Source organism: Anoplopoma fimbria, chromosome 11, assembly GCF_027596085.1.
Source record: "Anoplopoma fimbria isolate UVic2021 breed Golden Eagle Sablefish chromosome 11, Afim_UVic_2022, whole genome shotgun sequence".
Taxonomy (NCBI): domain Eukaryota; kingdom Metazoa; phylum Chordata; class Actinopteri; order Perciformes; family Anoplopomatidae; genus Anoplopoma; species Anoplopoma fimbria.
Window position 1 is genome coordinate 15,361,664 of NC_072459.1, and position 25,695 is coordinate 15,387,358.

The 25,695-nt window shown below is 42.1% G+C and overlaps 2 protein-coding genes across 4 annotated transcripts; both read right to left on the reverse strand.

Moving 5' to 3' along the window:
• Positions 1-317: 317 nt before the first annotated feature.
• On the reverse strand, positions 318-18,101 carry aclya (ATP citrate lyase a). 3 transcript variants are annotated; one of them, XM_054607448.1, is made up of 28 exons: positions 17,982-18,101; positions 15,454-15,614; positions 13,708-13,830; positions 12,081-12,143; positions 11,727-11,917; positions 9,424-9,503; positions 8,728-8,858; positions 7,493-7,611; positions 6,107-6,243; positions 5,952-6,013; positions 5,733-5,850; positions 5,472-5,626; positions 4,694-4,787; positions 3,809-3,950; positions 3,545-3,713; positions 3,347-3,451; positions 3,060-3,256; positions 2,902-2,983; positions 2,702-2,812; positions 2,467-2,594; positions 2,235-2,328; positions 1,923-2,077; positions 1,679-1,829; positions 1,457-1,600; positions 1,204-1,317; positions 1,011-1,093; positions 517-593; positions 318-421 (listed from the first exon to the last, which is right to left on the reverse strand). In XM_054607448.1, exons 2-28 carry the CDS (start codon positions 15,610-15,612, stop codon positions 327-329), a joined length of 3,279 nt encoding a protein of 1,092 aa, XP_054463423.1. In that variant the 5' UTR covers positions 15,613-15,614; positions 17,982-18,101; the 3' UTR covers positions 318-326. The 3 variants fall into 3 exon arrangements, with proteins under 3 accessions (XP_054463423.1, XP_054463424.1, XP_054463422.1); XM_054607449.1 differs by having other exon boundaries at positions 15,454-15,623; XM_054607447.1 differs by having other exon boundaries at positions 15,454-15,628.
• A 1,803-nt stretch (positions 18,102-19,904) lies between these two features.
• Positions 19,905-25,054, reverse strand: cnp (2',3'-cyclic nucleotide 3' phosphodiesterase). The gene is made up of 4 exons (XM_054607510.1): positions 24,936-25,054; positions 21,860-23,440; positions 21,599-21,726; positions 19,905-21,398 (listed from the first exon to the last, which is right to left on the reverse strand). Exons 2-4 carry the CDS (start codon positions 23,400-23,402, stop codon positions 20,961-20,963), a joined length of 2,109 nt encoding a protein of 702 aa, XP_054463485.1. The 5' UTR covers positions 23,403-23,440; positions 24,936-25,054; the 3' UTR covers positions 19,905-20,960.
• Positions 25,055-25,695: the final 641 nt, after the last annotated feature.

Sequence of the window (25,695 nt, forward strand, 5' to 3'; positions counted from 1 at the left end):
AATCCACTTTCCCCCCTTAGATGTAGATCTGACTCCTCTTCTAATCCTACTCAGTCACACCCCGACTTTGTTTTACTGGAGCGTCACAGTTTGGCTGGTTATACTAAGACTAAGAAAATAGCTGCAGCACTGACAGATTTCTAAAACTAAAAACATACTCTTCTTTTCAATATTTGCAATTCACAGGTATATATAAATAGTTACATCTGTATGATATTACTCCACTGCTTCAGGGTGACAGATCACAGTATGGGCAGGGTATTGGTCGGCACAGGGGAGGGGAGTTGGGGGCAGAGGGCCGACGCCCTGTGGTTCAGTCCCTCTGGTTACATGGACATGTGTTCTGGAAGCACATAGGAGATGTCATCCCAGGGGTGGCGATACAGACCCTGCTTCAGCCTCTTTTGGTCCAGGTAGTGTCCTGAGAAAATATGAAAAAGGATTGCTTGACTGTCAAGTGTTTGCCATATTGCAAATGTTACCATGACAGTATGTCTGTACACAGAAATGACTCACCAATAAATCCCATGCTGCGCCCCAGGACAAAGATGCCATTCAGAGCTCCAATTTCCACAAACTCATCAGCTTCATCCCTGTGACAGGTACGATGGATAAAAAGGATGAGAGTTGTTGAATCGAAAAGATGGCTACCCCACAATGTAGGCATAACACTCCCTATTTTGTACTTAAATTCAAACATATTGACGTGTGTGAGGTGCAGACGGACGCTTTTAATTTAAAGCAATTTCTGCATTTTGTGGTCATTTTTAGTATGGACAAACTGTACAAGAAGTCTTTCAGATATTTGGCTCTCAATTACTCCAAGGCATTATGGTCTGGAAGAATGAAATCAAAGATGATCTCAATGACTTCAATAAAGAAATGTAACTTGAAAGCCTGTTTCTCTATTTTGTCTTACATAAAGTCAAGGTATCCTTTTTGTTTTTAAGAGTAACAAGGTGTTAACTGTATAAAGATATTGTAAAGATGGGCAGTATTTATTGGCTCACCTTGTAAAACCACCACAAGTCCTGAGCAAGTCCACAAAGGCTACACCAATGAAGCCATCCACATTCAGGATCAAGTTGGGTTTCTAAAGCAACAAAATCAACACACAGGGAGAAGAAGATTGAGTTATTTAAAAAAAAAAGGCAGCTTCTCACTGTTTTGTAAAGGCTGACAGGATGAAGTGATAAATCTTACTTTAGAGGTGGTGATCTTCTCCACATCTAAAGCGTAGTCCAGCAGCTGGGTGGAGGGGAAGTGCTGCTTCACGAAGTCTTTCAAGATCTGGACTCTCATGTCTGGATTGTTAATCTGGTGAAGCACAGAAAATTCCCTTTCATTAAAAATCTTCCTTCTCCAATCCATTTTGTTTTCCTCTATCTCTAGTACTTGTCCTTTACATGGCATGTCCACACTGGATACACACATGCTGAGCAGCCATTGTACTCACCGACTTGACTCTGTGTCCGATGCCCATGATCAGCTTGCCATCCTTCTTCATCTTGTTGACGAACTCCATGGGCAGCATGCCGCTGTCGAAAGCCTTGCTGAACTGCTTTGCTGCAGCATCCAGAGCACCTCCAAAGCGGTCACCCTGAAAACGGAAAAATTCTTGCTCATGTTGGACTTTTGCAGGTCAGTAAATCAAGCACACGAATCACAGGTGTCTTACGATGGTTAGGAGGCCGGAGGTGAGGCTGGAGATGAGATCTTTGCCAGCTCGAGCACAGACGATGGTGTTGTGGGCCCCGGAAACAGCAGGGCCGTGATCAGCCGTCACCATAAGGCACATCTCAATGAACTGGCAGGCATACCTCGGCAACCTGCACACAAAGGAGGGGAAACAAAGATGGTTATAGGGTTGATGGATTTTCTCAAGAGTTTTTTTATCACAACGACTGCGTTAACAGGCTGACCTCCTCTGGAACCAGAGAAGCCCCAGAGTTCCTCCGAGGCCTATTTCTGACTTGAAGACCTCAGTGATGGGCATGCCTGCGTAGATGAGCTCTTGACCCCTCTCGTCACAGATACTTGTCATGAAGGAAGCAGGCTTACGGATCAGACCCAGCTCCTGCAAGGCAAGAGGTAAAATGGAAAAAAAAGTTCACTGCATACGTGTCATGATCCAGCTCTCTCATTTTAAAACAACATGATTTGTTTCACTTTAGTTTTGCCATCATCCGATAGCTAAAAGCTCTAATAGCTAAATGTTCAGAGGGCGTACTCACTCGTGCCCACGAGTAATCCATCGGCACAGTGGGAGGAGGCATCTCTTCGGCTGGCTGGATAACTCCTTTGGCAACAAGGTCATCATAAACAGAACTGCATGGATGAAAAATACCAAAAGACTGTAAGAGAAGCACAGGAAATAATCTACAAAAATATAACAAGGTTTTGTCAAATGGAATATTTATTTGAGCATGGTGAACTGAAGGAATGAATGTGACAATGTGCACTGACGTGATGATGTCTCCCAGCTCGTCAAAGCTCTTGGGGACGAAGGCACCAGCCTCCTCCAGAGCCTCGTTCTTAGCTACTGCCGTCTCAGAGGCCTGGTTGGCACAGGCTCCTGCATGGCCGAACTGCACCTGGGGGGGGGGAAGGTAGAACATGGGTCAGAAATGTTTTTAAAACATTCAGTTATTTCACTGTGAAATAAACTGTAATGCACAAGACTCTACATCTGCCCTCTCACCTCTGAGGAGAACATGGTGGCACAGGTGCCAATACACCAGCACACCACTGGCTTTGTGATCCTGCCCTGTTTGATGGCCTGGCAGATCTTGTACTCCTCTGTGCCTCCAATCTATAGAAGGCAGAGACAGATTCAGGATGTAGCAAATCAATAACTGTTAAAAAGCTGCAAGCACCAGTGTGTTTGGATTTCATTCTTACCTCTCCCAGTACAACAATCATCTTTACTCCGGGAGTGTCTTGGTAGCGCAGCACGTGATCAGTAAACACTGAGCCTGGGTATCTGCAGGAAAGTCCGATATTATAGGCCAATTCAAACCCACATGCTTACATACTGCAGATAAAAGATAGTTACATACCTGTCCCCACCAATGGCAACACCTTCAAAAACACCGTCAGTGGTGCGCGAGATTATGTTGTTGAGTTCATTGGACATGCCGCCTGAGCGGGACACGTAGGCCACACTGCCCGGACGATAGAGCTTGGAGGCGAGGATGTTATCCAACATGCCTCCCGTGTTTCCGATCTTGAAACAGCCTGGTTTGATTCCTCCAACCTGGTCAAAAACAGAGATTTGTTGGTTTGCTCGGATAAAAGATTGAGAGTAAAATTGTGATAATTCCAATGAGAAGTGAAGCAGACTAACGGTTGCTGGTCCAATGATTGTAACACCCTTCCCATCTGCGGCCTTGATGATCTTCCTGGTATGGGCTTCAGGGATTCCCTCAGCGATGATGGCAATGGTGTGAATCTGAAAGCACATGAGAGAATGACTTTACTTTATATATATATATCTCAGCTTTTTAAGTACCTTGCAGATGGTAAAGGATGATGTTGCACTTACCTGTGTGTACTGCATGGTCTCCATGGTGCTATCAAAGGCTGAACGCAAAGAGGCAAAGTTGATGAGCACGTCCACATCGGGATGCTTCTTCATGGCGTCACTCATGTTCTTATACACTGGTATGAGGATCTCTTTATGGCCCCAATAGTACTTCTGTTTGTGGTCTCCACTGAAAGGCAGCCATGCAGAAAAACATTTGTCACACCTAAGTGATTATAATAATGAGCAATTACACTGACAGCAGAACAAAACAAACACACTTACGTGAACGGGTAGACCATGGCTGCAACAGATGGCTCCTCTCTGGAGCAGACGTAATCAAAGTCCAGCATGCCCTGTACAGCCCGCGTCTGCATACCCCACACTATGGACTTGGTTTGTTTGCTGAAGAGGGTAGTTGCCTTGACTACAGGGAAAGGAAAGCTGTTTCAGAAAAAAAACTAAATTCCAGGTCACAAAACTGAATATTATTTCTTCGGCTTTTTCCTGTGCATTTACATTTCATACAAAAAAGGTCTAAACATTACATTTGTCACACAAAAAGTGACATGTACACATGAACAGAATAGAAACTGAACTAAGTTGAAAGAAAAATAATAACACCACTGATATGGGGATTAAAAAGAGGTCAATGAGGCCTTTTCGACTATCAATAAGATTAATAAAAGTAGACTGATAAAGTGTTTCACCGCCAATTAACCCAGCATGCTTTAGGGGTCTGGGACTCCTGTTGTTTTACATAATCATAACACAAAACAATACAACACAATACAAAATACATTTTTTACGTTAAAATGTATTGGAATAGGTGTGTATTTGTCTAATTACTTATCAGTGCACTCAACTTCCTTATTGGTACATTTGAATTACAGTCATCCTGCTGTCCAAAGGGGGAGCTATAATACCTAAACTCAACCATGCGTGATCACAAGGCTTCCTTCCACCTGTCATACTCCTCTGCGGTGAACCCATGCATGAAGACACATCAGAATCTCAGCTTTTACAGTGCAAAGATTTCCCTATGCAGTGTGTGTGTGTGTGTGTGTGTGTGTGTGTGTGTGTGTGTGTGTGTGTGTGTGTGTGTGTGTGTGTGTGTGTGTGTGTGTGTGTGTGTGTGTGTGTGTGTGTGTTGTGTGTGTTTTTTCTCACCAATGGGAGCTCCATCTTTGAGCTTCTTGGCTGGTGAGCCCTCAACTTTGGCTCTGTTTTCAGAGAAAGAAGCAGTTCTGCTGGATACTGGGGTCTGTAAATGACAAAACAAATTCATCCATCTTTTTTATTCTCCTATGCACATTTAAAAAAAATGTGTGTGCTAATGAAGACAGCTCTGCTTTAACTGTAAAAACAGGCAAAATGTTCCTTGATGAAGCCTGATAAAAAGGAGCAGGGTAGCCTCAAACATGTTAATTTTATAAGATGTCGCCTGCACACAAGTTACACAGTGAGTCTTTGTGTTCTTGATTTTTCATGTCATCTTCTACACAAGTAGACTTTTGTTAAGGATAACCGAATGGATTTCAGAGCTTTAAGCTTGAAAGTCATTCATTTTTAAAACAAAAGCTTCAAAAACAACAAAAGAGACACACACACACACACACACACACACACACACACACACACACACACACGCACACACACACACGCACACACAGCTAAAAGCCTATGCACTGCACAGTCTTAATGGATGCCTTGGGGCAGTCGCAGTGAGTTACAGAATGTGGTCTGACGACTAGCTGAGTGAGAGCATTCTAGAATGCTGTGCTACCACTATACAAAAGAGCCTTTGGGCTTCTAATAATCTGGTTCACTTAAAGGACAAGACAGTGACTGAAACAGAGGCTGTGGCATGCAGGTCTTCTGCTCACTCTATCACTTAACTCCACCGCACTATTGGTGGAATTGACTGTGGGGTCAGTATGTGTCATACCGATGTGCTGCCGCTGGAGTTGAGAAGGAAGTTGGCAGTGTGGGCAGCAACAGGAGGCTGGTTGGGGATTGGCCGGCGGCCCAGTGCCATGCCAACAATGGCAGTCATGTGGGTTTCTGTGCCAAAGACATGGATGGGGATCCCGGTTGTCTTGCCTGAGGAGAGCAGGCAGAGGGAAATTGAGTGTGGTGTTTGAAAACCAGCAGGTGCTTGCAGATTAGAAACTCAATCAAGAACGACAAATAAGAATGTACAACATACCAACTTCTCCCATCACTCTGAGACCTTCCTGGTAGTTGGGGCCTCCACGTCGGACAAAAATGGTGACCTCATGCTCCTTCAGTGGCACCTGAAAGTCTCTGATGGCTCGAACAATCCCCTAGCGAAGACGAGGATTAAGCTCAGTGAATACCTTAATAACTTCACTTAATTAAGTAATATCAAGGCTACTATGTAAACAAAAAGCGTCTGATACTGTACCTTAAATGTTGCTGCAACATTCGTGAAATTTGCAATGCTTCCCCCGATGATCAAAACTTTTCCTGTAAAACATCATTACAGAAACACAATTTTAGAAGAGAAATAAAGACCACTTTGAGTACTCACAAAAAGCTCAGTCTGATATGTTTCCCTACCATCAGGATGCTTCTCTCTGGTCATCAGAGACAGGATAGTCTTGGCGTAGTCATAGGTCTGCTGTTCGCTTGGTGCTCCTGAATACTCCCCATAATTGGCCAGCTCGTTAACGCCACCCAGGTCGCAGATTGTGTCACTAGGAGAGTTTTATATGAGTCACCCACACAGAGAAAAAGGCAACAGCAACAACAGCTGTGTGTCTCCTATGCTCGGACAGTCGTGTTAATATTCTAAATAAAATGAGATGATCAGCAACTTAGCTTGAAAGCTAAACTTGAGAATGCACATAAACAATAAACTGGACTGGACACACAACACTGATGCCCTCTACAGGAAAGGACAGAGCAGGCTGTTCTTCCTGAGGAGGCTGAGGTCCTTCAATGTGTGCAATAAACTGCTCAAGGCATTCTACCAGTCTGTGGTAGCCAGCGCCCTCTTCTTCGCTGTAGCGTGCTGGGGTGGTGGCATCAGGACTGGAGATGCCAACAAACTCAACAAGCTGGTGAGGAAAGCCAGCTCTGTGGTGGGTCTGGAGCTGGACAGTCTGGAGTCAGTGGGTGAGAGGAGGATGAAGGCCAAACTCGGAGCCATCCTGGACAATCCCTCTCACCCTCTCCATGAGGAACTGTGGCAGCTGGGCAGCTCTTTCAGCCATCGGCTGATTCTGCCAAAGAGCAGGACGGAGCGCTTCAGACGCTCATTTGTGCCCACTGCCATCAGACTGTACAACAACAGCGGAGACCACAGTCTGTCATCATGCTGACCAGCCCCCCCCATGTGGATATACTGTACATTTTTTTTATTTGTATTCTTATTTTTTATTTTATTCTATTTTTTATTTTATTGTATAATATGTGTATTTATTATCTGTTTCTGTGTAGTTGAGCTGCTGCAACACCCGAATTTCCCCCATGGGGATCAATAAAGGAATATAATAATAATAATAATAATAAACAGTATATATTTTTTTCTCCATGGGTTCTGAATTAAAAATGAACTGTAAACAGACACAACAACTTAACAGTGCACAGAGGGAATAATTAGTTATGGCTGATGTGTCTGCATGTTACGCTTTACACCTCCAACAGACGGGAGTGCAGGGAGACCGCTAATTCCTCCAGACTCGCTAAAATGTCAAGAATCCAATTTGCCAGGCAGCTGACTGGGCAGAGTCTGAGCTGCTGCACCATCAGTCTCACTACTGCATCACTGGCACACACTGCAGAACTCAATTATGCGTGGTGTAATCAATGTAAGTCAGGAGACAATTTAAGCAGCCAGAAGAAAACATCCAATTGGATTATTTCAGATACATGGCTAGTGGCGTCTAATTTGTTCAGGCTTTGTTTTTTATGTAGTCCTGCTCAGTCACTGGGTCTGGGTACCTGTACACCACTGAGGCGCCTCCTCCTGCCACCATGGTCCAGATCCTGCCTCGCGGGTTGAGCAGGGTCAGTTTGAGGCTGGCACCACTCTTGGCATCAAGGTCGGCAATGTAGGCCTCCTGCAAATGTTAAAGAAAGGGTCAACAAAGACTTGTGAGACACGTTATATGATGCAGAAGTAGGCGGGATGTGTGTGTGATTGCAGCCTTAATCAGTGCAGGACTTGCTCAAGGGCCTCTCCATTTGTTCACAATTAATTCCCTGTGCTTGCATTGATTTAAAATAGCTATTAATTGGAAATATTGTAGAAATATGAAGATTGATAGAGGATGTGATTTGCATCAGTGGTTGTTTGCGACAGTCGGGGCCACAGCTGGTGGCTGAGAGTAAAAAAAGCTCCAATCAAAGGCACCCGCTGTCCCTCATCTCCACTCCAGTCTCACAACAGCCCAATTAGACCAGCCCGTCTGGTGCACAGACAGTATGTCTCAAACGAGCTCCTACATGCATCAGCCACAAATAAAAACTACTGTATACATGTTATTGAGCTCTGTCATCCAGGTGATATAGATTACATTGTTTAAAAGTAGACATGGAGGGTTTAAAAAAAGACATCAAAAAACCTTCAGAATACAGGTGTTTAATGTTACTGTAAGCCTAATTTCAAAAAATAAAAATAAAGATCACCACTCCAAATCAGGTTTTTTTCCAACAAAAGCATCTCATGCATCTCATTACAGTATGGGGACATGACGTCAGCATATTGAGTCTCTATCCAAAGGCCCAGACGACCTTTACCAAAGCTCTGTCTCCATCTCCATACCTCTCGAGAATGAGTCATGAAGGCTGATTAACAGCTATGTGTTCATACTACCCTTCCTCATTAATCCACATGGGTCAGGGGCTGCTACGGAGCAGAAGTGGAGAGTTACACCGCCCTTCTAGAGGCTAGCAAATTTGAAATTAAACAATTTAAGTCTTAATGAAAGGCACTTTGTGATGTCTAAGTCAAAGTTTAGTCCATTCATTTATTACCCTACATTTAGTGATGATCCTATTAAAGATGATAGAGGTAACTCAGGACTATCTGTTAAGATTGATAATTAGCTACATTAACATCCTATTTAACACTTCAAATAAGCTTTTTTTTCTTTGGATAACACCACCAGCTATTTTTTTGCAGACAGATTGTAATCTGACACATGGCTAGCTCAGTCTCTCCAGTGCTCCCTCACCTCAGGATAAGCCTCCCTGCCGAAGGGTGGAGGGAACTCCACGTCTCCCCACTTGGCCTTGCAGATATAGTCAGCTGTGGCATCGATCTTGGCTGCCATGTCCAGGACGTAAACTCCATCTTTTGTGACCACTGAGAATGAGGGGGAAAAAGAGATCTATACTGCTACAAAGTCAACAAACACCCACCCACTGAGTTTCATTATGTCAGCCTGGGAGGACCATGCCTCAGGCACAGGTGACCACAACCCTCCTGCTGTCCCTGCAGGAGGTGGAAGGACAGTGAAGATGGGGAGGAAGTGGTATGAAATCAAAGCAGGGAGAGTTGGACTCAGCAGCTCTGCTTCATCACAGGAACAGCTGCCAGAAGGCAAATACTGGTGCCCAATTATTCTATTATAAATACGGGCTGCCTTCATCAAACAAGAAGTGCATGAATTATTTAATGGTTTCCTCCCTGAGTGTTAAAAATGTGCAAGAATAAACTTATGACTCTTGGCTTTAAGAAGATGTTTTATTATGCATTGATGTTTTCCTCGCTAATTTCCTTTTGATGTCCCCTTTCCAATTTCATAATCTGATAACGTATTTATGAATCTGCATTGGAACAAAAACTTAATGCCATCATGATTGCTTATTCAGACATAGCAAATCAATGTATTTGAGAAAAAATAAAATAAAAAATAAAAACAACCTACCCAGTGGATTGATCTCCAGGTATGTGAAGAACAGGTCCTCATACAGGTTGAAGAGCCCAACAATGAAGCTGGCCAGGACCCTGCAGAGAGACGACATTCAACTCATTCAACTCTCATGTTTGCAACTCTGATCTGTTGCTGCATCACGAAAAACTGACTGAGGATGTCCTGTTTATCATGTTATAATATTAAATGGGGTCACAATCACGTTACAGTGGAAATAATTAGTTGATAACCTATTTTGATAATGGACTACTCATTTGAATCACTTATTAAGCAGAAGTGCAAACAGTTACTGGGATCAGCTTCTTAAATGTGAGTATATTCTGCTTCTCTCTGGCTTACATTATTGTAAATAGAATATGTTTGAGTTTTGGGCTGTTGGTCAGACAAAACAAGCAATTTCAAGTGGTCATCTTGGGCAATATGTAGACAAAACAATTGACGAGTCTAGAAAATCATTTGTAGGTTTTTTTGACACATAAAAGAATCATTAGTTGCAGCGCTATAGGTGTAGAATCACTTTCACTTTAAGAAGAAGACATTTAATAATCTCCTGACTTGCTAAACATTCACAACATTGCAATGCAAAACTCTTAATAACACATGTACTAGTTTTACAGTTTGCATTGGAGTTAATCATACTTTATATTTTTAAGTAAAAGGTAATTCATTCTTAATTCTTTAATACTGGGCTATGCAATAAAATGTCCCCGTACAACCTATGCCTGGTGATTTAAAAAGAAAGCATGGCCATTATACATTAATATAGAATTATATTAAAATGATATCATATTATATCCACGTTATTCAAACCATGACAAACTACAGGCAATCTCGCTGGTGGATTATTAAGGCTGAGCTGGAAAGGAAACAGTCCACCTGTAAATTAGCTGCTGTAGAGAAGGAAAATCTAATTGACTTCCTCCTTCACATGTCAAAACAGAGCAGTAAGGAGTGGGGGGTTGCCTGAGGAGCAGGAGGAGGAGGTGGGGGGAGGCTGTATTTTGCTCTCCTGCCTGTCAGTTGTGCAGCAGCTCGGAGCCTTTGTAACCACGTCAGCTTGTTGTCAGGACTCCGACTGGCCTGTGGGGAAAAACTGTGACCGAAACCCCGAGTGTCTCAGCTTCTCATGTCTGCGTCTGATGGGAGGGCAAGAAAACTGGCCAAGTGCCACTTTTGTTTTTAAATCAAGAGTGTGAGGAGTGCGTGGGGGGGGCTGAGGAGGTGAGCTGGGGTTGGCAGAGTGATTTCTGGGGCAGCTTCTTCAATGTCAGCCAAGACAGTGAGTCTGGCCAGTATATGCTGTCACAAGAGCACTGCTGGAGAGATGGATGGGGGGGGCTGAGCCACGGTATCATACCCATCAAGATAAACGGACGTGCTCTGAATGTGGCTGTAGTTTAAAAAAAAATAAATGGCTGGTGGTGGAGGCTGATCGAAGAAAGGCGAAGCAGAGGAGAGTTTGTAATTTGTCTAATGGAAATCCTCCGTCCACCTCCTCCTTCTCCCCCCGCTTTTACTGCCAATATCAAAGTGCTTTCTCCTACACCATATGTGTGACGCCTTTTTTTTGGTTTAATTACCTAACGCAAAATGTTCCCTATTTTGGGTCCTTTTTTAGTAGTTTGGTGTTGAGCTACCTAAATAGAGTGCTTTTGTTTTTACAGCACAGAGTTGCTGCCGCAGAGTAAAATATATTTTATTTGTCATTTTCCAAAATCTGTTGGAAATAACATGGAAATTATGCATTTTTTGTAGGGTTCTTTGCAAAACAATGCATCACATATGAGCTTTGAAAATCAACTGCTAAAGTTGGGAGTATGAATATACACTAACATGCTTTAAGACATGATTTCTGCATGAGCATCAATGTCTTTCAAGGACAACTATGCACCAGGCTGACACAGTAATAGAAAAACAGGTTAATACCGTTCAACATGTTGTACAAAAAAAACTAAATCTATTAAAAATTAAGCCTGTAAAATGTAATTTTAGTTAGGAATGTTATGCTGAAGCTCTTGGTTTAATTATATAGTTTGATGCCATAATGTCTTTATTTCTTTTAAAGTCTATGTCCACCTTACCAAAGGATGCAAACAACGCAAACACAAACTATAGCCCCGTAAATTGCAAGAGTTGATGAAATCCTTCTCTGACACACTGTAAGCTTCAGGCTGTTGTATGGCTTTAGATTCTACATGTACTGTATAGTCAACTGACATAATTTTTTTGACTCTCATCATTTACACAAAGCTGAAGTTTTGCATATGCACAACAAATACTTCTTCCATTAAACTCACACTTTCTTGTCGTTGGGGACTTGAGTCAGCAGCTCTTTCTTCACAGAGTCTTCACTGATCTTTTCATCCACTCCAATTAGCAGCTTCTTCGCCTTGGCATCCACATCTCCCACATCCACCCCTCCCTCATGGTGAAACAGCACATAGTCGCCCTCGCGGGAGGCGTAGATGCACACGTAGAACTCCTCCTCCTGAAGAAATAGGCCGTTAAAATGAAACAGACGTCAGTTAGTAAATTTTTCTTGACCAGACATTTTGTATTAATCACTGCTATTAATGTCTGCTGGTAGAAGTAATAACGTGTAATTAAGTCTTGTAAAAACTAAGATGGTAGATGTGTAAGGAGAGCTTTACCTGCTTATGGGGGACAAAAGGCTCGATCAGGAAGTTCTTGAGAACGCCCTTGGCTTTTCCCACCTAAGGATCATCAACAAAATAATTATAAGAAGATGAAATGCTTAGTAGATATAGAAACATTTAGGAGAAAAACAATGTTAAGCATGAACTCCCATGGGTTAAAAAAGACTCTATAGCATCTGCAGTCTTCAGATTGTGGGTGTTTCCATATTTATGCATCAGTCCCCGCATTTATTTTCAGACATGCTTCCTGGGATGGTGGGAGGAGGTGACAAAAGGTATATTAAATCAGAAATGATAAAAAAAAAATACCTGGGTCAATTGATATTTTAAAAGAAAAAAAAAAAAAGAGGCAGGTTGAGAAAAGGAGGAAGAAAATGCAATGTATTACTAAGCGGGTAAAATGAGCTGTGGCTGTGTTAGCGGGGAAAAGCCCCACTAACACAGCCAAGGCTCATTTGGTTGGGCTGTCATCGTTCGTCTGTTAAAGGCCAACCGGCTGAGAGCAGCCAGCCGGAGACAGCGGGACAAAATAATAAAAAGGGCGGAGAGGGAGTTGCCATTTTGAAGTGTGCTAAGAAAAAGGCTGTTGACGGGTAGAGAAAAAAGGAAAGCCTATCTGAAAAAAAAAACCCCACAAAGGGCTTTTACCGTCTTACAGAGTAAAAAAAAGAAAAGAAGAGCCATTCATGTTGTGAATGCACTTTGAATATGAATGATTCAATTTAACCTAAAATAGAAAGAAAGGGAGTGAAAAGGATCTGTACAGTGTAAAAGTGTCTCCACTAAATGAAGTTAGTCACAGCTACTGGTATATATTCTTACTTGTTCCCTCTTAACAGAACTACTCTGATGGTTTCTCTAAGATTTGCTCACAGGCCAGCTAAACTAAACAAGCAGCAGACACTTCTATTTAAGTGGCAGCATGCTAGAAGAAAGCTTTTTATGTACCATTATAAGACCAAAATGGTTGCATTAGGTTAAATTGCTTCTCTTTTTAATGCACCCTACTTATCTTAAAAAGGCTCCAAAATTTAAAATAAAAGTCTGTCACAACATACATCTGATAGTAGTTAATCTGCTTTACTTTAACTCTCTTCTCTTCTCTTAAGAGGACAATGAAGATAACATACAGGCGGAAAAGCTGCCCACAAAACAGCTGTGGCTTCATTTATTTTTTCATCTCAACTGTGAAGAGATACATCGACGCAATTTCAGTGCTGCAAAACACACGCCGACGCTCAATGCTTTATGAGCCATCCCCGTCCCTCCATAACCATAGCTCCTTGGTTTATGAGGCAAAGCAACATCCCAGTGGCACCGTGAGGGATTGTTTTTAGAATGACTGACCGTTTATTCATGAGCGCTTCAGCTGACTGGACTGATTTAATACCGGTGGATTGATACTGAACCCCTCATTGATCTGGGCAGCTGTTTGAGCCAACATACAACATTCAAAACACACACAAACCAAATGCATCAGTGGAAAAACAAGGAAGGGGGTGAAGGAGAGGGCAGCCGGAGGAGTGTCTGATTAAAGCACTGGGATAATATTGATTGATGGAGTGTTCAGCAAGGTGCACGCTCTCAGACAGAGCAGAGAGGCAGAGGGTGGATGACGTACTGTCGTCTCTCTCATGAGGCGGGACTTCAGCCACTCTCTGACGCCGCTCAGGTCCAGGTTGACGCCGACCAGGCCCAGCTTCCCTCGCCTCTTGATCAGCTGGTCCGGCTTCACCACCAGCCTCTGCAGGAGGAGGATGAATAATGGTCGGTTTTAGCAAAATATACCTACGTTCAGCCTCAACTAAAAAGGCATTAAACTGACATTTACTTTTTTTTAAGCTTTTGCAGAGAGTCTGCAGTCGATATCATGGTTATGTATTTCAGGTAGATTGCAGATCTGTAATTTGAATAAAAATATATTTAAGGAAGTAAATCTGGAAAATATCTAAAGCTGCTGTGTTGTATTCACATGTCAACAGAAAACATATTTGTTGAAAGCAACAAGCTGGACATGGTAATAAATACACAGTTATTAAAATGTAAAATTCTGTTAATGACATTTCACAAAGACTGATTGCTACTCCTGATTAGATACAACTTTTCAAATGTAACCCTAACCCAAATAGTGTAACCCAAGAAGTGATTTGGTTGTTTTTATTATTGTGCCGACAAAACAAGCTATCAGAGGTTATTTACTTTTTTTTTTACAATTGATAGAGGAAATGATACGGCAATCAATCAAAAAGTAACTGGCAAATTAAATGAAAAGATAAGTCAGTTGCAGCCCTAGATCCAACGGACGTTCTTTTCACAAACATCATAACACAGGAATCCAATCTCGAAATGTGTTCCATGAAATCATTAGAAAATGACACATAACAACTTAATTCTGTTTACCTTAACTTCCAACATGTAAGAGCAGGTATTTAGTTACCAGTAAGGTTTTGTTATTATTCAGGGTTATCTGGGATCAGCAAATCCCAGATTCACAAACAATTTGATCACCTGGAAGTTGAGGAGAACATTACTTTAGTAAGAATCTCTCCCTTCTCACACAAATCCAAAATGACATCCAACCCCCACCGACTGAGCCAATTCCTCTCACTGGGAAGACAGATAAAGAGAATAACTTATGACAGTGGACCCATTAGCATCTGGGTGCTCGCCAGTGAGCAAAGAAAGAGAGGGTCGAGGGACAAAGTTAATGCAATTTCCTAATCAATTCTACTGCACATATCTCCATGTATCTGCCCTCTACATCCTCCACGTACCTTCCAGATAAAAAAAAAAACCTTCAGCAGTGAGGGAGGGAGGGAGACACAGGGGGGGGAATGTCATCTCATCCTGCAAGATGAGTCACGGTGTAATACAATTAACTTCTATTACAGCCCATCTATCTGCTAGTGCTCTGCTATGAAGAACATTGAGAGCTGATCTGAACGCAAGGCGATGCAGCCGTCCTGTACCTAGAGAACCGTTTGTGTAAGAAATCGTTCCCTGGCTGAGTTCTGACCTACCTGTTGAAAGAGCGAGAGAAATTTCTGTTTACCAGCAAAGAATTTAATAGAGAAGGACATTTTTCTGGGAATTTCTCTACTGCATTCACGCTTCATTTCCACAGAGCTGCCGGATCGCTCTGCTGTCTGAGGCGTCAGCTAACAAGCACCAAGAGAGCACTCTGCTGCCAGCCTAAGTAATTGTCTCCATAAAGAGGAGATCATTTTCCACAGTTAAGGAGGACTGTGCTTTCGGCATTTATGGGTTATAAATTAGTGATAACACAAACTCACTGTTCATTTAGCTTAAGACACTCTTACGTCATCATCCATATTTCAGTCTGTCACAACTGGATGTTCTGCCTCACCTCTGTGAGCAGCCATGGGTGCTCTAGCGCCAGTCGCTCAAAGTCCGTCTCGGCCGTCACGTTGGCATAGCGGAATCTGTTCTGGACAGCTGCCGATGTGCAGATGTGCTTGTAGAGGAACTCCTTTCCCGTCTGCTCAGAGATGGCTTTGGCCGACATCACTGCTTAGGCTGGACTGGACATAGAGGAGAGGTATACAAACAGATTGAGATGCAGATATAGAGATGTGGTGAGACGGATAGATGCAAAAAAGCGGACATACACGATGGACAGAGACATGGAATGAGCACAGGAGTTAATAGTTTTTTTTTACTGCTTTCAGAATTCATCCAAGATCTCCTTTATGAATGAGAAACACAAAAACAACCTGTCAGACATCCTCTGCTGTCAGAACAGTCAAGACATGTTCTCGTAACCAGGTTAAAGACAGCATCCTAATTTATATATTCAATGAAATGAAAGACATAATGCAGTTTAACTGCACAGAATTAAGAGAGACTGATAGAAAATTAGATTACATAGATTTTTTAGTTTGCTGAACCCAGCATGACGCAGACAGTGAAGACAGTGAAGCTAAATACAGCAGGAATGGCCTTAGTTTGTTTGATCTGCACACTAATGAGGTAATGTGCTCTTATTTGCAACTCTAACAATCAGGTCCCTACTAGAGAGAGTGTGCCGAGTGTAGTAACTTGTCTCTCTCCACCATTCTACAACTGCAAAAGTAATCCAGTGACATGCTGATCTGAACAAGTATAAGCAGTGCCTGAAAGCAGCATAGAAAGAAACTTGTTTTTCTGGTGCATGAACTCTGAATTCCTTGCTCTACTTCCTGCACATTCTGACTCAATGACTTGTAGTAGCATCCATAAATGTTATTACAAAATAGCGGAGTTATGACCTTTACACTTTGGCCACAAGCTTCACTCGATGAGGTCATCTCCACCAGGACCAACACACACAGCTCACAGCAGGACATCAGGACGTTTTTCTTTTAAAACCAGTGATATTAAATCAATTCTCCTTACAAGGATGCACCGATATAACCATACATAATATTAGTATGAGACTAAAGACTTTTAAAAAGGTGAATTCCAACAACCAGACGAGAGCTCTCATATAAATCAAAATGTGATAGAAAATCTTTAGAGCTATTGTTTGTCTTTTTACTGTACAGAGTTTGTTTTTTTTGTCATTTTAGAGGAGACACAGAAGACGCAACCCGGAATCATTTTTCATCAATGATCGGACCAAATTCAGGAAAAACATGAAAATGTATTACACTGTAATATAGTTTTATATTATGTGCAATAATATGGTGTTGCCAGTAAGGCTGCTACCTCACTGAACCCATCCCTGATGTTTGACATTCCCACGTCTAGATATTAAACTAGATATTAAACTCCATCCTGAAATCTAGCAGCTTGTTGTTGCTTTACGATCAGCAAGAATATATTGAACATCTTGCAGAAACGCATCTTTTCACCTGACCTAAAAAGTGTTTTGGTTTATATTTGATCAAACAAATCAGAGCTCAATAAAAAGTCTGGTTTTTTTTTGGTTTATTGATGACACACACTGGACCAACTGCACTTGCTGAGGAGGTAACTGTTATCACTGCGTTTACCTCAAAATCAAATGTGCATCAATATTGAGAAATCTGGCTTATTAAAGCTAAAACACACAGATGTTTTCACTTATTACCATCTCTCCTAAATCAGAGTCACTGTCTGTGCATCATGCAACATATCCTGGCGTATTTGTTTTGTTGTACGTGGTTTATCGAGCTGAAAGCCCTGACGTCGGCTCAAACAGGACTCCTTTCTCTACACTCCGGCCCTGGCTAACCATTTCTTAAATTGGATTAATGGGACTGTCATGGTCCCTTCTCATTATTGATCATGGTCCCTGTCCCTGAGTCACCACGGCGCTGGCTCCAGGCCAGGCGATCACGGTTTACTCAAAGCACACGCAGGTTCAATATATCATCTACTTTCTCTGTGAAACTGAACTGTCAGAGGTATTAAATATCACTGCGCCACATCAGCGATAACACTGATTCAGATGACGCACAATAACATTTAGATAAGTGGCGATGATGGATGACTGGAGGAGGAGGAGGCAATATCAGGCACAAATCTGACCCAGAACCAGTGTAACCGTGATGAATCAAACAGACAGTGAGGTAAAAAAAAAAAAAAAAAAAAAGATGAAAGTTGGTGCTTCATATTTCATTATAACATGACAACAAATCCTGCCTGGCTCAGCAAAGTTCATAGACCAAATAGAGAAATGACTCACTGTTTCATTCATTGACAAACCGGTCAGACAGCAATGATTTGGCAAGTATCCAGCATTTGAATAATACTTTCATAACTCGAATTTCTTGATAACCATCATGTGGCAGGTTTGACGTGGGTTGACAGAGCAGGTTAACTTTTTTTGTCAGATGATAGAGACAGAAAGAGACAGAGTTAAGGGATACAGCAAAAAAGTGAATGCATATTTAACAACAATATGTATATTACCTTGTGTATTTTCTTCCTTTGACGGTTCTAGAAGTATGTTGGCGGATGTAAGTGTAAATTTGCTCGTCAATTTTGCTTCCCTCCTGCAGTCGGTGGATATGTAAGGTGCCACAGATCAGGGCTTCCTGGGAGTTTTGTCTCCGTCGCCCATCTGCAGATAGGCTAGGCTGATGTTTCCTAGCTTCTGATTGGTTCATCCCACACCATGCTTTATTGATGCCTTCAGGGACACTGGGAATTATCGGAACCTCGAGGTGGGACGCACACGAGCAGAGCAAGTGATTCTAACGGGCAAACAAGCAGTGGTAGATGCTCTGGTCAGCTCCTTGGCTAAAGTGCTGATTCTACACTGTAAAAATGCTCCACTACAAGTAAAAGTCCTGCATTCAAAATATATAAAAAAATATGTAATATTAATTGTATGTTGAAAGTGAAATATATCGCATTTAAATAAATAAATAAATAATATATGCACAGCCTTGTCCTTGTAACTATTATAAGCAAAATGCACTCGGTGCATTAGTGTGTATGTAGCATTTTACTGCTGTAGATGTGTAAGGATGTGCTAATTTTAGCTACCTACTCAGAAAAACACTTCATCTTTCAGTTTATCAGAACATTTAAAATTCAAAATCCCCTAATTTGAAGATACATGATTTTCATGTATCTCCAAGGTTTCAGGAATTCTATAATATGATTAAATATATAAATTAATAATCAAAGGCAGTAAATAATTGTTATTCTTTGCTTTTGTAGCTGATACTCATAGCAGCTTCAAAATTAAACATCGATTAAATGCCTAATGTACATTTTTTCCCACTTCATTTTGCCGCTGGAACATACAGTTTTGCAGTGGTGCAGTGTAAGTAGGCTATATCGAATTATGTTATATCAAAAGCAGTTTGGTTTTCAGTAAACTTCATGTATGAGAATTGGACAAAATCAAAAAAAGGGATTCCGGAGAGTACGTGAAGGTATCATTAGTGTCCTGTCAAAGCGCAAGCTCTCTTTCCCGCACACACCACTCATGGAGAAAACAGGGCTGATGTTGATTGGCTGACATTGTTCTTTATGTACACAGCTACCAATGAGGGAATTACTTCACCTTGCACACAACCAGCAGATCAAGTGTTACACGGACCATCCAAGCACCAGTTTATGGTCTTTAACCTGTCCTTGACCTAAACAAATACCAGTTATTTTTTGTTTCAAGGATGCAGTGGAGAGTAAAGGTGCTTGTTGCCTCTTTAGTCATTCTTGAGATTTCTTCACATTTCAGTAAATTAGCGTTTGTGGTATACATTAGTTTAAGTATGGTAATTAGTAGCAAACACATTTCATTATATTGTATGTGGATTGGGATATGATAAAAAAAAACGTTTTTAATGGTAGTTTATAGACTATAAATTAATCAAATGAATTAGAATTTAATGGATTTGTATACATTGGTGGAAAGTTACTTAGGGTTAGGGTAGATTAAGATACATGACCCGTTGTTGAAATTCACAAGCTACCGGGAAATATATGTATATATATGTTCTATGATAAGTTTTGCAGCATTTTTACTGTGCCAGATTCTTATGCAAGGGCAAACTGAAGGGAGATCAGACAAATTGTGCAATCCAGTCTGTGGTTCGATGTTTAAAAAATAAATAAAAAAATAGTATTTCGATAGTTCTGAGGTTGTTGTCCCTGTTCAAGCCAATTCTTACTCAATGTATTAGAAGCTATTAGAGGTTAAACGTATCAAACATCTCGCCACTGAGGTCTACACACTGCACAAAGGATGAGTGCCCTCTGCTGGTTTATACAGCCAACTACAACTGCATGCAATGAAAGATTGATCATGTGCAGATAAAGTGAAGTGCGTGCACCAAACTGCATTAGCAATACTGAACACACAGGAAATTGCATAACTGGAGCAAAGCATGATCTTTTTTATTAAGTGTACAAAACAAGTGCAAAAATAGTGATTCATAAGAGCTACACAAAGTAGGAATTACCCTTCAAAAATTACAGTCACAGGGGATACAAATCCAAAATTCAATACATGAAGTGCCGTTCAAAGAGAATAAAAAGGGATCAAGGGTGCAGTCTTGCACCGTAGAAAAAAGGTTGCAAAACATGAAGTTGGGTTCACAGCATTGGATAAGTATTAAGTGCAAGCTGCTGAAACAAATGCCAACATCATAAGCATTCTCCCTTTCAAACTATGCACAGTGCAAAGATTTAACAAGGAAGGACCTCTATAAATGACAGTCATTATAATACACTTAATCAAATAGATAACTTTGGCCCATATGCTACGGTAACAACCACTCAATAGGCAGTGGACATAGACACACACACAGAAATTACAGCTAATTTTTTCCCACTTACAACTAAACCAAAAGGAAAGGCAAAACAAATTCTGTTGAAGGGGGAAAAGTTACTTTTAGCAGGGCAGAAATGTGTTACTATGCTTAATTGATTGAATATGCTATGCTTAAAATCCAAATATCATGTTTGTATTGTACGTGACAAATAAAATATGTTGTTGTTTTTAAGTTTTTTTTTTTTTTTTTTCTCTCTTTCTTTGATGCATGCAAGAAAAGTACCTAATCATTCACATCTGACTACTAACAGACACTGACATGTGTAGAGGAGGAAATCTAACTATTAGATAACTATGGAGCAGTGGTAGGAGTCTGAACTACCTTCTAAAAGTGCAGCTAACACCTCAGCAAACAGCCAACTACCGCAACTCTGGCACCGATATGTGAAACAAGATACTGAACAACGTTGTCAACTAGCCTAACTGGATTGAAGGCATCTTGGGTTGTGGTGCAAATCAACAGTAATAAAAAAGGCACACAGCTTGTGGATTTAGGGTGGCTATAACTGAACCCTAAATGCTGCACAAACACACAAACCTTGCACAGAGTAAGCCTACATTTTAAACCACCAGTCATCCTGGACACACATCCTGGTGTTTGCCGTTTACAGTATGGTGCACTTTTGCTTCTTTTTCTTCTCCGGTTCTTTTTTGGTCGGCTCGAGCATCTTGTGCCCGTAGAAGCTGGAGAAGCAGGCCGGGGCGCAGATGGGCTCTCTGAGGCTGAGCAGCCACCTTCCCTCGCCGTAATAGGTCAGCGTGCCGAGCTCCATCTCCTCGATGAGCTCCCCCTGTGGCAGGGCCAGGATTTCCAGCAGATCCAGACCTGTTTGAACCGGCTCAACACCCTCGGCACATCCTAGAGTAACGTGGGCGCGGCTTCCCAGAGGCAGGGAGTCAGACCCTGCCTCTTTTTCGGCTTCAGCTGGCCACAGCAAAAGCTGCTCCTCGGAGAGGGACACTCTGGCACCAACAGTGCGAGGAGTCACAAAAAGAGCACTCAGTGACAGCTCGAATGTGGAACCATAGAAATCATTAACAGCCTGGAGAGGAAAAATGGAAATATCACAACATTAACTTTTTAATATAGTCAAACATTACTATGCTGGGAGGTTGCTCTTTTAAATGTTCACTCAACGATGCATGAAAAAATATATACCAATATGTAGCCATCAGATTTATATTTATCCAATTATGTACTGCAAAAAAAATTCTTAAGGCAAACAAATAAATGTTTTCTTACTGGATTCTGTGCATACTCCTTGGCACCCTCTACTTTTCCATAGTCACAGAACTTTGTAGTGCAATGGAGGGTTCCTTTAGCTTGAAAGTATTGCTCCAAATCCACCTCCTTCTCAGCTTTCCCAGTGACTGTAAACACAACGCAAGATCAGTTGCATCTTAGTTATGACAAAGATTTTAAGTACTAACCTGCTTTAAAGACTAAATATTTGTAGAATCCATTGCCTTGGTTTTAAATAAATGACATTTAAAATTCACTCACAGTCAATCAAGTGCTTCTTGAAGGCCTCCAAGGTGTCCAGAGTTTTCAGGAAGTCCATGGATGTGCACCTCACCTTCTCCTGGACGGAGGAGAGAAGAAGCCAGCCAAAGAAAAGAGGAATGGACATTTCCTCAAGGGAAACTCTCATGGCTTCCAGTTGGGCCACCTCCAGTCCACGCCCGGTCTTCTTGGTCAGCAGTGCTGGATCTCTGCTCCATTCAGTACGTGGCTCCAAAAAGACCACAACGAGGTGGTGTTGCATGGCGATCTCCCCCAGACGGGCCAGCCGATCCTGGGTGTGGTTGGTGTCATCCACCACCACCAGCCCAGAGGACGCTGTTCCGGCACTGCAGCAGGCCTCCACAGCCTCATCCAGAGCCCGGTATCCTTCCACAGAGGATTCTGGATCCTCCGGCTTCACACCATGGTCGTCGGCACAGAAGATGGAGCAGTGGCCTTTGTAGGCGTCGGCTATGGCCCGTGCTAGGAAGCTCTTACCGCTTCCTGGAAGGCCTCTGAGGACAACAAGGGTACGAGATGTTCGCAGGGCGTCTTTGGTCTGCTCTCGTTCCAGGAGGGCAAAGGACAGGGAGCCAGGTGCAGGGACAGTGTCCTCTTCCTTTTGAGGCTCAGCATCAATCTTCTCAGATTCAACAACTTCTGCTCCTGCTGCTGCTGCTGCTACTTCAGTTTCCTTCAGAGTATCGGACATTTCCTTCTTGGCCTCTGCAGGTTGCACGCTTTCAGCTGATGCCTCCTCCTTTAATGTCTCAGCCTCTGTTGGCTTTACTGGAGAAACCTCTGTCACCAACACTGCTGGTTTTTCTATTTCTGCTGCTTTTTCTTCTTCCACCTCCATTGCAGGCTCAGCTGCAACATCTTTTTCTGCCACCTCCTCTTTGGAAACTTCTTCTGCCCCAGTATCCATTAGAGTTGGCAATTCTGTCTCAGTTTCCACTTGTTCCAACTCTTTCTCCTCTTGGCTGGGTGATTGTGTATCTACTGCCTGCTGCAGCGCTGTTGGTTCAGGTAATGTTTGCTCTTGCAGTTCAGCTTGTGGAACTGATTCTGCCAGTTTCTCTGGCTCTGGTTCAGGGGCATTCTCGGCCAGAGGTGTTTGCACAGGCGATGTTTCTGGGTCATTCTCTGGCACCGGCTGCATGTTTTCTGGTTCTGTGTCTAACGCTGCAACTGGGTCAGAGATCTTTTCAGATGACTCATCTCGATCTGGTGGTGCCACCGCAGCAGGCACTGACTCTGTGTCAGACTTTTCTATGGGCAAGCTATCCTCAATCTCCATTTCCTTCATTTCCTCAGACAGCCCGACAATCAACTCTTCTGTTTCTTTTAAGTTAGTGACTTCTGTATCTTGACCGTTCACTGCCAGCTGCTCAGTCTTCTCGTCAGCAGCTGGTGGTTTCTCAGGCTCCGTGAATTCCTCTGGTGCCTCCACTTTTGACACAACCTCTTTTTCCATTTCAGTCTCCTCTTGCTGTGGAGACTCTGGTGAATCTAAAACCTCTGCATTCTTTTCTGTGTCCATGTCTGGCTTGAAGTCTGACTTTACACACCACCATGTACCTTAAATACACAATTAAAAAGAAAGAAAACGGTTGTGTATTTAGATCAATGATGACTGGAATCGCAAAAAAACATACAAGCTTCAGCAACTTTTGCTCTGTGCTACAACATATTTTTTCTAAATCAAATCTGACAAATGGCTTTAATTTCAGTAGAATAGGTTCTTTAACCAGCAATATTATTATTTATATAAAAAAATTCAGACGTAAAGGCTTGTTTTAACTGCTCTTAAATACCGGCAGTTCGGAGTGCATTTCACATGCACTTATAGGGGCCAAAATCAAGTTTTATAAGATTGTGGTCAATATGTCTCCAACGGGAAGTTACTCAATATCCATGATTTAGAGAGAGAGAGAGAGAGAGAGAGAGAGAGAGAGAGAGAATGTGTTTTAGTGGTCGGATCTGTTTGGTACATTACAAATGTTGGATGTGCAGGAAGTGCAGACTAGATCATGTGCAATCTGATGCCATCAAATACAAAAACTTCAAGCTATGGCGTCCATTTATGTTCAGTAGGGGTGTTGTGCTCCAGTGCATGCAGAAGGGTTGTTGCCAACATTTTGGCATAAGAGCGCATCCTAATTTCAATTTGTTAATAACATTAAAACAATATGCCAGTGGTACAGACAGACACATAAGCAAGGCCACAAATTACTACAGCCAAACTTTGTCAGCAGACAGACAAAGGGTAGTTAGGAAAAACGGTGCATCTTGAAAAAGTGTTCTCTTTCATCATAGAATTGCAACCTCCACCGTATAAGCAGGGTCATTTTTTTTTTAAAAGACATTTGTTACTTTAGGCTGGATTTGACAGACGTGCGAAACCACATCGAGTCATGAGACAGAAGGGGAAGCTCTCACAACACTACCCAACCCAGCAGCAACAAAGACAAACATTAGTCACCGTGTTTTGAAAGCTAGGGGATTATTAAGTAAACGAAAGTGAACAGATGCAGTTTTGTAAACAATAACGTTTTTTTAAAGATATATTAAAACTTCTAGTTACTCGATATAACGTTAGAAAACAAGGTGAAGTGCTGTAGCAGTAAATGGCGCAGTGATGTGATCATCATTTTGTTTATTGCAAGTTTGGACTAAATAAATCACACCTTTACTTGATTAAGAATATGATTATTTTTTTTGTGCGTGTGTGTGTGTGTTTAAGCATGCGTCCAATCATGCGTCCTCAAATGTTGTTTTTAAAAACAGATAGATCGATAGACGTTGTACATTCTTGATTTTATTGACTGCACAATGTGGCAAGGCGGGGAGTGGCGTGCACCTAACGCTAGCACGCCAGACAAAAACCAGGCAGGCAGAGCATCTGGCTACAACATCACCAGCTACAGCGCCACGTCTTAACGAGCTCATGTTTACAAAAATGCACTGTAGTTGGAGCAACTTGTCTAGGCTGTTGGTGCAAAAATAATTAACTACGGACGAAAGATGTGGCGCCCTGTGTGAAGGGCTTTTGTCTGCTAAGATGCCAGCTTACCAGTAACGCTGCAGTGGAGCCCTCAGTAGTGCCGCTGACCACGCGTTTCTCTCTGGATACAATGACAAGGCAAAGCTTGGCACAGACGTGCACCCGCTCCACTCTTCACGGAGGAAAACGGAAATTCACGGGAACGCGCAACTGGGCGGGGTCACAGACACGCCCCTGTGGACCGGAAGGACGCCACTGGAGAAGATTGCAAAAAAGGAATAAGTGTGTGATACAACCCTGTGATACCAATTCGACGAAATTGATTAGTTACCAATTTTTTTTTGAGAAATAACATGTCCAAAATAATACTGTGCTTTGTTTCACATTCCTTATGAAAATTTAAGACAAATCTGAAAAAAAAAAAAAAAAGACAGCTGGAATTTCAGTCTCTCCCCTGAAAGTTAGGTAACACAACACAGTGTTACTGAGACACAAGGCCAGACTTGTCTAACTTAAAGCATTAACTGAACGCTCCATCTCCAAGGATGACTGGTAAACAACAGCTGGCTTCATAAGAACCACACTGGCTCAATCTAGACATTCTGGTGAAGAGGCAATGACCATTATATGTACTTCTACTGTCTGTGAACTGCACACAAACCATACACTGCTGACATTAGTATAAACCTTGCAGGAAGCAACCATCTGTAAGCAAATGAAACCACGTGAGCCTGGTGACAGATGTAATAAAGATAGGAATGGGGAAGTTCCCTGCACCAAGTAGAGTATTGAGCTTTGAAACACTTCTCCATTTACATATTGTTTTATT